At 43.7% G+C, this 13,349-nt stretch overlaps 1 protein-coding gene across 2 annotated transcripts in view; it reads right to left on the reverse strand.

Annotated features, from left to right (window-relative positions):
• phip (PHIP subunit of CUL4-Ring ligase complex) overlaps positions 1 to 13,349 on the reverse strand; it is a 124,817-nt gene that overhangs the window by 13,532 nt on the left and 97,936 nt on the right. Inside the window, exons 29-35 of one of the 2 annotated variants that reach the window (XM_045695488.2) lie at positions 12,594 to 12,705; positions 12,007 to 12,068; positions 11,524 to 11,676; positions 4,641 to 4,761; positions 4,340 to 4,465; positions 1,108 to 1,183; positions 933 to 992 (exon numbers count right to left, since the gene is read on the reverse strand). In XM_045695488.2, the coding sequence (XP_045551444.1) occupies positions 933 to 992; positions 1,108 to 1,183; positions 4,340 to 4,465; positions 4,641 to 4,761; positions 11,524 to 11,676; positions 12,007 to 12,068; positions 12,594 to 12,705 (710 nt within the window). Of the gene's footprint in view, positions 1 to 932; positions 993 to 1,107; positions 1,184 to 4,339; positions 4,466 to 4,640; positions 4,762 to 11,523; positions 11,680 to 12,006; positions 12,069 to 12,593; positions 12,706 to 13,349 lie in introns of both variants that reach the window. The other variant, XM_045695487.2, reaches the window with a different exon arrangement.

Here is a 13,349-nt window from a genome sequence, read left to right on the forward strand (position 1 = left end):
TCATTTCATTTTGCACTTCCTAATACTTCCGCTAGATGTCAACAGTCTTTAGAACCTTGTTTCAGGCTTTTGCAGTGAACAGAGAGCGAACAAGAAGGCCGGGAAGTTGCAATAAAATGCAAATGAATTACTTAAATATCATACAATGTGATTTTCTGGATTTTTGTTTTAGATTCCGTCTCTCACAGTTGAAGTGTACCTATGATACAAATTACAGAACTCCACATGCTTTGTAAGTAGGAAAACCTGCAAAATTGGCAGTGTATCAAATACTTGTTCTCCCCACTGTAACTCAGGTTCAGGCTAATCAGAGCCTCAGTGCTAACAGTATAACTCAGGTTCAGCCTAATCAGAGCCTCAGTACTAACAGTATAACTCAGGTTCAGGCTAATCAGAGCCTCAGTGCTAACAGTATAACTCAGGTTCAGGCTAATCAGAGCCTCAGTGCTAACAGTATAACTCAGGTTCAGGCTAATCAGAGCCTCAGTGCTAACAGTATAACTCAGGTTCAGGCTAATCAGAGCCTCAGTGCTAACAGTACTAATCAGAGCCTCAGTGCTAACAGTATAACTCAGGTTCAGGCTAATCAGAGCCTCAGTGCTAACAGTACTAATCAGAGCCTCAGTACTAACAGTATAACTCAGGTTCAGGCTAATCAGAGCCTCAGTGCTAACAGTATAACTCAGGTTCAGGCTAATCAGAGCCTCAGAGCTAACAGTATAACTCAGGTTCAGGCTAATCAGAGACTCAGAGCTAACAGTATAACTCAGGTTCAGGCTAATCAGAGCCTCAGTGCTAAGAGTATAACTCAGGTTCAGGCTAATCAGAGCCTCAGAACTAACAGTATAACTCAGGTTCAGGCTAATCAGAGCCTCAGTGCTAACAGTATAACTCAGGTTCAGGCTAATCAGAGGTGTGATGAGGTGTGTTACCTTCCTGTTTCGTGTGGACGTTCCAGGAGTGTCCGTATCTTCATCCTCATCTTCATCATCCTACATCACCATGGAAACACATCATTAACATACAGGAACATATAGGATAGTCTTTCTGTTTCTACTTCTGTTAAGTGTTTACACATAACACAGTAAAACAGATAAAGACACACACCTCATCCTCGGTGTCAGAGAAAGCAGTCTTCTTCATGGTGTTGTAGAGAGGAATAATGTCCGTCATAGTGGGGTCCCTGGGAGAGAGAGAGAGAGAGAGAGAGAGAGAGAGAGACACACAGAGAGAGAGACACACACAGAGAGAGAGAGAGAGAGAGAGAGAGAGAGAGAGAGAGAGAGACACACAGAGAGAGAGACACACACAGAGAGAGAGAGAGAGAGAGACACAGAGAGAGAGAGAGAGAGAGAGAGAGAGAGAGAGAGAGAGAGAGAGACACACACAGAGAGAGACACAGACACAGAGAGTGAGACACACACAGAGAGAGAGACACACACAGAGAGAGAGAGACACAGAGAGAGAGACACACACACAGAGAGAGAGAGAGGAGAGAGAGAGAGAGACAGAGAGTGAGAGACACAGAGAGAGAGAGAGACACACAGAGAGAGAGAGAGACACAGAGAGAGAGACACACACAGAGAGAGAGAGAGAGAGAGACAGAGTGAGAGACACAGAGAGAGAGACACACACAGAGAGAGAGAGAGAGAGAGAGACAGAGTGAGAGACACAGAGAGAGAGAGAGAGAGAGAGAGAGAGAGAGAGAGATGGTGAAAGAGTGGGAGAGAGGAGAGAGAGAGAGAGAGAGAGAGAGAGAGAGAGAGAGAGAGAGAGAGAGAGAGAGAGAGAGAGAGAGAGACCCAATCAGTTGTGTTGTGACAAGGTAGGGGTTGGTATACAGAAGATAGCTCTATTTAGTAAATGACCAAGTCCATATATTGGCAACAACAGCTAAAATAAGCAAAGAGAAACGGCAGTCCATCATTACTTTAAGACATGAAGGTCGGCCAAAACGGAACATTTCAAGAACTTTTAAAGTTTCTTCAAGTGCAGTTGCAAAAACCATCAAGCGCTATGATGAAACTGGCTCTCATGAGGACCGCCACAAGAATGGAAGACCCAGAGTTACCTCTGCTGCAGAGGATAAGTTCATTAGAGTTACCAGCCTCATGAGGACCGCCACAGGAAAGGAAGACCCAGAGTTACCTCTGCTGCAGAGGATAAGTTCATTAGAGTTACGAGCCTCTGAAATTGCAGCCCAAATAAATGCTTCACAGTGTTCAAGTAACAGCACATCTCAACATCAACTGTTCAGAGGAGACTGAGTGAATCAGGCCTTCATGGTTGGATTAATGCAAAGAAACCACTACTAAAGAACACCAATAAGAAGAAGAGACTTGCTTGGGCCAAGAAACAAGAGCAATGGACATTAGACCGGTGGAAATCTGTCCTTTGGTCTGATGAAATCCAAATTTGAGATTTTTGGTTCTAACCGCTGTGTCTTTGTGAGACGCAGAGAAGGTGAATAGATGATCTCTGCATGTATCGTTCCCGCCGTGAAGCATGGAGGAGGAGGTGTGATGGTGCTTTGCTGGTGACACTGTCTGTGATTTATTTATAATTCAAGGCACACTTAACCAGCATGGCTACTACAGCATTCTGCAGTGATACGCCATCCCATCTGGTTTGCACTTAGTGTGACTATGATTTGTTTTTCAACAGGACAATGACCCAACACACCTCTAGGCTGTGTAAGGGCTACTTGACCAAAAAGGAGAATGATGGAGTGCTGCCTCAGATGACCTGGCCTCCACAATCACCCGACCTCAACCCAATTGAAATGGTTTAGGATGAGTTGGACTGCAGAGTGAAGGAAAAGCAGCCAAAAAGTGCTCAGCATATGTGGGAACTCCTTCAAGACTGTTTAAAAATCATTCCAGATGAAGCTGGTTGAGAGAACAGCAAGCGTGTGCAAAGCTGTCATCAAGGCAAAGTGTGGCTACTTTGAAGAATCTCAAATCTAAAATATATTTTGATTTGTTTGACACTTTTTTGGTTACTACATGATTCCATATGTGTTATTTGATAGTTTTGATGTCTTCACTATTATTCTACAATGTAGAAAATAGTACAAATAAAGAAAAACCCTTGAATGAGTAGGTGTGTCCAAACCTTTGACTGGTACTGTAAATCTTAGAATCATCTATTAAAGACTACCAGAACCCACTGGATTCTCCAATAACATTGAATGAACTACTGGACAACATACAAACCCTTCAACCCAAAAAGCCCTGTGGTGTTGATGGTATCCAAAATGAAATTATAAAACTCTTTAACATCATCCTCAGCTCTGGCATCTTCTCCAATATTTGGGAACCAAGGACTGATCACCCCAATCCACAAAATACACATTTGACCCCAATAACTACCGTGGGATATGCGTCAACAGCAACCTTGGGAAAATCCTCTGCATTATCATTAACAGCAGTATAATATATAGTAACAGTTATAACTATAGTTATATTTAACTGTATAATATCATATATAGTAACAGTTATAACTAAAGTTGTATTTAACTGTATAATATATACTAGCAGTTATAACTACAGTTATATTTAACTGTATAATATATACTAACAGTTATAACTACAGTTATATTTAACTGTATAATATCATATATAGTAACAGTTATAACTATAGTTATATTTAACTGTATAATATCATATATAGTAACAGTTATAACTACAGTTATATTTAACTGTATAATATCATATATAGTAACAGTTATAACTACAGTTATATTTAACTGTATAATATCATATATAGTAACAGTTATAACTACAGTTATATTTAACTGTATAATATCATATATAGTAACAGTTATATTTAACTGTATAATATCATATATAGTAACAGTTATAACTATAGTTATATTTAACTGTATAATATATAGTAACAGTTATATTTAAGTGTATAATATCATATATAGTAACAGTTATAACTATAGTTATATTTAACTGTATAATATCATATATAGTAACAGTTATAACTACAGTTATATTTAACTGTATAATATCATATATAGTAACAGTTATATTTAACTGTATAATATCATATATAGTAACAGTTATAACTACAGTTATATTTAACTGTTTAATATCATATATAGTAACAGTTATAACTACAGTTATATTTAACTGTATAATATCATATATAGTAACAGTTATATTTAACTGTATAATATCATGTATAGTAACACTTATAACTATCGTTATATTTAACTGTATAATATATAGTAACAGTTATATTTAAGTGTATAATATCATATATAGTAACAGTTATAACTATAGTTATATTTAACTGTATAATATCATATATAGTAACAGTAGAGTCTTACTTGATGAAGCTGAGCATGAGGTCAGAGACGAACTTGGCCGTTTTAACGATGAAGGCTCCAGTTTCATTAAAGGTTTGAGCGTTGTGTTCAATATAACGTACCTCCCACATCAACGATGACATACGCCTAGGGGGGAGAGATACACTGTTACACACACACACACACACACACACACACACACACACACACACACACACACACACAAACACACAAACACACACACACACACACACACACACACACACACACACACACACACACACACACACACACACACACACACACTCTGTCCTTGTGGTACCTGTAGAAGCGGTTCTCCAGCCTGGACCGTATGGTGCTGAGGTCTGTGAGGTAGGCGACTACAGTACAGTAGGAAGGATACGCCTGGAGATCTACTGGCAAGGCAAACGGTACAGCTACATCTGGAGGAGAGAGGAGAGAGAGGAAGGAAGGGAGGGAGACCCAACCAAATCATGTGAAAACAAAAAGATAACTACTTGACACATCGGAAAGAATTAACAAAAAAACTGAGCAAACTAGAATGCTATTTGACCCTAAACAGAGAGTACATAGTGGCAGAATACCTGACCACTGTGACTGACCCAAAATGAAGGAAAGCTTTGACTATGTACAGACTCAGTGAGCATAGCCTTGCTATTGAGAGAAGATGCCGATGGCAGACCTGGCTCTCAAGAGAAGACAGGCTATGTGCACACTGCCCACAAAATGAGGTGGAAACTGAGCTGCACTTCCTAACCTCCTGCCAAATGTATGACCATATTAGAGACACATATTTCCCTCAGATTACACAGATCCACAAAGAATTAGAAAACAAACCCAATTTTGATAAACTCCCATATCTACTGGGTGAAATACCACAGTGTTTCATCACAGCAGCAAGATTTGTGACCTGTGGCCACAAGAAAAGGTCAACCAGTGAAGAACAAACACCATTGTAAATACAACCCATATTTATGTTTATTTATTTTCCCTTTTGTACTTATTTGCACATAATATGACATTTGTAATGTATAATACAATGTTTGCTGTTCATTTTTATTTTTTATTTCACTTTTGTTAATTATCTAGTTCATTTGCTTTGGCAATGTCAACATATGTTTACCATGCCAATAAAGCCCCTTGAATTGAATTGAGAGAGAGAGACAGAGAGAGACAGAGAGAGACAGAGACAGACAGAGAGACAGAGAGGGACAGAGACAGAGAGGGACAGAGACAGAGAGAGACAGAGAGAGACAGAGAGAGACAGAGAGGGACAGAGAGAGACAGAGAGAGACAGAGAGGGACAGAGACAGAGAGCGAGCGAGAGCGAGAGAAAGGGGTGTGTTAGTGAACTGTGTCTCCATCGGTCCACTAGAGGGAGCCCAGGTTCAGTGTATGGGATGTCTAGTACAATATGTAAACTGTGATGTGATATTCAGTATATTATGTGAAGTGAAGCCCAATTATGAGCTGGATTGACCAGAGATACTTTTGAGGAGATGGGAAACACCATTGGGATTGTATCAATGCTGATTGTGTACATTGCCCATGCCTTTAAACAACTTGGAAAATTCCAGAAAATGATGTCATGGCTTTAGAAGCTTCTGATAGGCTAATTAACATAATTTGAGTCAATTGAAGGTGTACCTGTGGATATATTTCAAGGCCTACCTTCAAACTCAGTGTCTCTTTGCTTGACGTCATGGGAAAATTAAAAGAAATTAGCCAAGACCTCATAAAAAAAATGGTAGACCTCCACAAGTCTGGTTCATATAGTATATAGTATAATTTAGATAATATGACTACATTGAGATTATATATTTAATTTCAAATGACCTTACTTGAAGTAATGTATATTTATTTTTTGTGTTTTGCCTTAAAGGTTATCAACCTAATTAACTAACTAACTAACGAACTAACTGACTAAATAAATAAAAGAAGTCAGAAGAAAATTGAGTTGTCCCTTGCGTCCTTCAGTCCTTAAAGAGGCCTTTTTCAAGTTTGGGCAAAGAGCTGCAGTGTGAACCATACACAACTTGACAGACATTGTGAAGATGCTGGAGGAAACGGGTACAAAAGTATCTATATCCACAGTAAAAAGAGTTATATGTCGACATAACCTGAAAGGCCGCTCAGCAAGGAAGAAGCCACTGCTCCAAAAACGCCATAAAAAAGCCAGACTACGGTTTGCAAATGTACAGGAGGACAAAGATCGTACTTTTTGGAGAAATGTCCTCTGGTCTGATGAAACAAAAATAGAACTGTTTGGCCATAATGACCATCGTTATGTTTGGAGGAAAAAGAGGGATGCTTGCAAGGTGAAGAACACCATCCCAACTGTGAAGCACGGGGGTGGCAGCATCATATTACTATATGACTTCCGGTTTGGAGCGAGCAGTCGCACTACGCTTCGCTCCACAGGTAATATTACACTTCACTACATTACAACGGCTTGATTTGTTTGATCAGAGCAATTCTTCTTAGCTAGCTACATAGCCGTCTTTGTATCAAAGATAATTGTGTAGTTTAGAGTAGTTTAGAGTAATTATCGAGGCTAGCTATCTTCGTCCTCCTAACGTAGTCAACACTGCTAGCTGCTAGCTAGCTAGTCATCACTGCTAGCTAGCCAACTTCTACCGACTAGCAGCACTGTAGAAACTATTACATTACAACGTAACGACTTGATTAGTGTAGTGTTAGTGTTAGTTAGCCAGCTACATAGTTGTCTTTGCTGTCTCTGTATCTAAGATAATTGTGTAGTTTAGAGTAATTATTGAGGTGAGCTAGCCAGCCGCGACGCGACGCCAGACTTAGTCAACACACCTAGTCATCATTAACCCACTGCTAGCTAGCCAACCGTTACCGACTAGCAGCGCTGTAGATACTAATACTTTACAACGGAACGATTTGACTAGTGCAGTGTTAGCTAGCTAGCTACATAGTTGTCTTTGTCATAGCTTGATAATTGTGTAGTTTAGTAATTATCGAGGTTAGCTAGCCAGCTATTTCCGTCCCCCGCGATGCCATTTTTCCTAACCCAGCCAACTATTACCGACGAGCAGCATTGTAGAAACTAAATACATTACAAAGGAACGTCTTGATTAGTGTTATGTTAGCTAGCTAGCTACAAAGTTGCTTTGTATCATGACAAGGTGTAGTACTGAAACTATCGAGGTTACCTAGCCAGCTACACGTTCAAAGTCAACAACGCAGCCACTGCTAGCTAGCCTACTCCACCAGCCAGCAGTACTGTATCATTTTCGTCATTTTCGTCAAGATTTTTGCAACGTAAGCTTAAGTTTCTGAGCATTCGAGACGTGTAGTCCACTTCTCATTCCAATCTCCTTTGCATTAGCGTAGCCTCTTCTGTAGCTTGTCAACTATGTGTCTGTCTATCCCTGTTCTCTCCCCTCTGCACAGGCCATACAAACGCTCCACACCGCGTGGCCGCTGCCACTCTAACCTGGTGGTCCCAGCGCGCACGACCCACGTGGAGTTCCAGGTATCCGGCAGCCTCTGGAACTGCCGGTCTGCGGCCAACAAGGCTGAGTTCATCTCAGCCTATGCTACCCTCCAGTCCCTAGACTTCCTGGCGCTGACGGAAACATGGATTACCACAGATAACACTGCTACTCCTACTGCTCTCTCCTCGTCTGCCCACGTGTTCTCGCATACCCCTAGAGCATCGAGCCAGCGGGGTGGTGGCACTGGAATGCTCATCTCTCCCAAGTGGACATTCTCTCTTTCTCCCCTGACCCATCTGTCTATCTCCTCATTTGAATTCCATGCTGTCACAGTTACCAGACCTTTCAAACTTAACATCCTTATCATGTATCGCCCTCCAGGTTCCCTTGGAGAGTTCATCAATGAGCTTGACGCCTTGATAAGTTCCTTTCCTGAGGATGGCTCACCTCTCACAGTTCTGGGTGACTTTAACCTCCCCACGTCTAACTTTGACTCATTCCTCTCTGCCTCCTTCTTTCCACTCCTCTCCTCTTTTGACCTCACCCTCTCACCTTCCCCCCCTACTCACAAGGCAGGCAATACGCTTGACCTCATCTTTACTAGATGCTGTTCGTCCACTAATCTCATTGCAACTCCCCTCCAAGTCTCCGACCACTACCTTGTATCCTTTTCCCTCTCGCTCTCATCCAACACTTCTCACTCTGCCCCTACTCGGATGGTATTGCGCCGTCCCAACCTTCGCTCTCTCTCTCCCGCTACTCTCTCCTCTTCCATCCTATCATCTCTTCCCTCTGCTCAAACCTTCTCCAACCTATCCCCTGATTCTGCCTCCTCAACCCTCCTCTCCTCCCTTTCTGCATCCTTTGATTCTCTATGTCCCCTATCCTCCAGGCCGGCTCGGTCCTCCCTTCCTGCTCCGTGGCTCGACGACTCACTGCGAGCTCACAGAACAGGGCTCCGGGCAGCCGAGCGGAAATGGAGGAAAACTCGCCTCCCTGCGGACCTGGCATCCTTTCACTCCCTCCTCTCTACATTTTCCTCTTCTGTCTCTGCTGCTAAAGCCACTTTCTACCACTCTAAACTCCAAGCATCTGCCTCTAACCCTAGGAAGCTCTTTGCTACCTTCTCCTCCCTCCTGAATCCTCCTCCCCCTCCCTCTCTGCGGATGACTTCGTCAACCATTTTGAAAAGAAGGTTGACGACATCCGATCCTCGTTTGCTAAGTCAAACGACACCGCTGGTCCTGCTCACACTGCCCTACCCTGTGCTTTGACCTCTTTCTCCCCTCTCTCTCCAGATGAAATCTTGCGTCTTGTGACGGCCGGCCGCCCAACAACCTGCCCACTTGACCCTATCCCCTCCTCTCTTCTCCAGACCATTTCCGGAGACCTTCTCCCCTACCTCACCTCGCTCATCAACTCATCCTTGACCGCTGGCTACATCCCTTCCGTCTTCAAGAGAGCGAGAGTTGCACCCCTTCTGAAAAAACCTACACTCGATCCCTCCGATGTCAACAACTACAGACCAGTATCCCTTCTTTCTTTTCTCTCAAATGTGCCGTCCTTGGCCAGCTCTCTTGCCATCTCTCTCAGAATGACCTTCTTGATCCTAATCAGTCAGGTTTCAAGACTGGGCATTCAACTGAGACTGCTCTTCTCTGTGTCACGGAGGCTCTCCGCACTGCTAAAGCTAACTCTCTCTCCTCTGCTCTCATCCTTCTAGACCTATATGCTGCCTTTGATACTGTGAACCATCAGATCCTCCTCTCCACCCTCTCCGAGCTGGGCATCTCCAGCGCGGCCCACGCTTGGATTGCGTCCTACCTGACAGGTCGCTCCTACCAGGTGGCGTGGCGAGAATCTGTCTCCGCACCACGTGCTCTCACCACTGGTGTCCCCCAGGGCTCTGTTCTAGGCCCTCTCCTATTCTCGCTATACACCAAGTCACTTGGCTCTGTCATATCCTCACATGGTCTCTCATATCATTGCTATGCAGATGACACACAATTAATCTTCTCCTTTCCCCCTTCTGACAACCAGCTGGCGAATCGCATCTCTGCATGTCTGGCAGACATATCAGTGTGGATGACGGATCACCACCTCAAGCTGAACCTCGGCAAGACGGAGCTGCTCTTCCTCCCGGGGAAGGACTGCCCGTTCCATGATCTCGCCATCACGGTTGACAACTCCCTTGTGTCCTCCTCCCAGAGTGCTAAGAGCCTCGGCGTGACCCTGGACAACACCCTGTCGTTCTCCACTAACATCAAGGCGGTGACCCGATCCTGTAGGTTCATGCTCTACAACATTCGCAGAGTACGACCCTGCCTCACACAGGAAGCGGCGCAGGTCCTAATCCAGGCACTTGTCATCTCCCGTCTGGATTACTGCAACTCGCTGTTGGCTGGGCTCCCTGCCTGTGCCATTAAACCCCTACAACTCATCCAGAACGCCGCAGCCCGTCTGGTGTTCAACCTTCCCAAGTTCTCTCACGTCACCCCGCTCCTCCGCTCTCTCCACTGGCTTCCAGTTGAAGCTCGCATCCGCTACAAGACCATGGTGCTTGCCTACGGAGCTGTGAGGGGAACGGCACCTCCGTACCTTCAGGCTCTGATCAGGCCCTACACCCAAACAAGGGCACTGCGTTCATCCACCTCTGGCCTGCTCGCCTCCCTACCTCTGAGGAAGCACAGTTCCCGCTCAGCCCAGTCAAAACTGTTCGCTGCTCTGGCACCCCAATGGTGGAACAAGCTCCCTCACGACGCCAGGACAGCGGAGTCAATCACCACCTTCCGGAGACACCTGAAACCCCACCTCTTTAAGGAATACCTGGGATAGGATAAAGTAATCCTTCTAACCCCCCCTTAAAATATTTAGATGCACTATTGTAAAGTGGTTGTTCCACTGGATATTATAAGGTGAATGCACCAATTTGTAAGTCGCTCTGGATAAGAGCGTCTGCTAAATGACTTAAATGTAAATGTAAAATCATGTTGTGGGGGTGCTTTGCTGCAGGAGGGACTGGTGCACTTCACAAAATAGATGGCATCATGAGGTAGGACAATTATGTGGATATATTGAAGAAACATCTCAAGACATCAGTCAGGAAGTTAAAGTTTAGTCGCAAATGCGACTTCCAATTGGACAATGACCCCAAGCATACTTCCAAAGTTGTGGCAAAATGGCTTAAGGACAACAAAGTCAAGGTATTGGAGTGGCCATCACAAAGCCCTGACCTCAATCTTATAGAAAATGTTTGGGCAGAACTGAAAAAGCGTGTGCGAGCAAGGAGGCCTACAAACCTGACTCGGTTACACCAGCTCTGTCAGGAGGAATGGGCCAAAATTCACCCAATTTATTGTGGGAAGCTTGTGGACGGCTACCCGAAATGTTTGACCCAAGTTTAGCAATTTAAAGACAATGCTACCAAATACTAATTGAGTGTATGTAAACTTCTGACCCACTGGGAATGTGATGAAAGAAATAAAATCTGAAAAAAAATCATTCTCTCTACTATTATTCTGACATTTCTTAAAATAAAGTGGTGATCCTAACTGACCTAAGACAGGGAATTATTACTAGGATTAAATGTCAGGAATTGTGAAAAATTGAGTTTAAATGTATTTGGCTAAGGTGTATGTAAACTTCCCACTTCAACTGTATCTCAAGATGTCAGAGTGCGTCAGCTGTGTGCCACTGTGTCTTGTGGTGATGAGGTCATACCGAGCGTGGTGAGCTGGTCGATGGCGTTGATGATGCGTTGACACTCGTGGTTCCTCGTGGCGGCACCCCACTCCCCCTCCAGGGGAACATACAGCAGCTCTCTCTGCTCCTCTTCCGTCAGAGGAACGCTCTGACCCAGCTCCTCTGGAAACACTACTGATGGACCACACATCATCAGAACGGGCTACTGATGGACCACACATCATCAGAACAACAGACTACTGATGGACCCCACATCATCAGAACAACAGACTACTGATGGACCCCACATCATCAGAACAACAGACTACTGATGGACCCCACATCATCAGAACAACAGACTACTGATGGAACACACAACAACAGACTACTGATGGACCACACATCATCAGAACAAGAGACTACTGATGGACCACACATCATCAGAACAACAGACTACTGATGGACCACACATCATCAGAACGATACACAGGCGTTTAACAAGTATGTGTGTGTGTGTCCTACCCTCGTTGGGGATAGGCTCCATGTCCCAAGGACTCATCTTCTCTGTGTCGCCGTTATCCCAGCTAGACAGGAAACACATTATCATCATCATCATTATCCCAGTTGGACAGCACACACATTATCATCATTTACATCATTATTTCAAGTAGGCAGCAAACATGTCATTATCATCATTATCACAGCTAGACAGGAACACATTATCCCAGCTAGACAAGAAACACATCATCATCATGATAAAGGATTATAACAGGTGTTAATGTTTTTGTAAAATCGATAAAAACAAACAAAACAAAAAAAGGAGTATCAAGGTCATGTTATAAAGGTTAATGCAGGGTTATAACCTACCAGATGTAGTAAAATGAACAGTCTGTCTGGTGTTATGAAGGATTATAGGGTTATTAAGGCTCATAGGTAGTTATAACCTACCAGATTTTGTGAACACGGGAACAGGCTGCCTGGCATTATACAAATTTATAGGGTTATTAAGGCTCATAGAGTTGTTATAACCTACCAGACATTGTAGCATTGGAACAGGCTGTCTGGCATTATACAAGGTTATGAAGGTTCATAGAGGTGTTATAACCTACCAGACGTTGTAGCATTGGAACAGGCTGTCTGGGTACTCTGGTTGGAAGGGCTCCTGGTCCTCAATGGTCCCGAACCACCAGGCATCGTCTATCACCGACCTGAACCTGTCACCTGAATGGGACAAGGTCACTTCTAATTACAACACCACCAGGTATCATCTATCACTGACCTGAACCTGTCACCTGGATGGGACAAGGTCACTTCTAATTACAACACCACCAGGTATCATCTATCACTGACCTGAACCTGTCACCTGGATGGGACAAGGTCACTTCTAATTACAACACCACCAGGTATCATCTATCACTGACCTGAACCTGTCACCTGGATGGGACAAGGTCACTTCTAATTACAACACCACCAGGTATCATCTATCATCTATCACTGACCTGAACCTGTCACCTGGATGGGACAAGGTCACTTCTAATTACAACACCACCAGGTATCATCTATCACTGACCTGAACCTGTCACCTGGATGGGACAAGGTCACTTCTAATTACAACACCACCAGGTATCATCTATCACTGACCTGAACCTGTCACCTGGATGGGACAAGGTCACTTCTAATTACAACACCACCAGGTATCATCTATCACTGACCTGAACCTGTCACCTGGATGGGACAAGGTCACTTCTAATTACAACACCACCAGGTATCATCTATCATCTATCACTGACCTGAACCTGTCACCTGGATGGGACAAGGTCACTTCTAATTACAACACCACCAGGTATCATCTATCACTGACCTGA

Source organism: Salmo salar, chromosome 15 (genome assembly GCF_965601325.2).
Source record: "Salmo salar chromosome 15, fSalSal1, whole genome shotgun sequence".
NCBI classification, from domain to species: domain Eukaryota; kingdom Metazoa; phylum Chordata; class Actinopteri; order Salmoniformes; family Salmonidae; genus Salmo; species Salmo salar.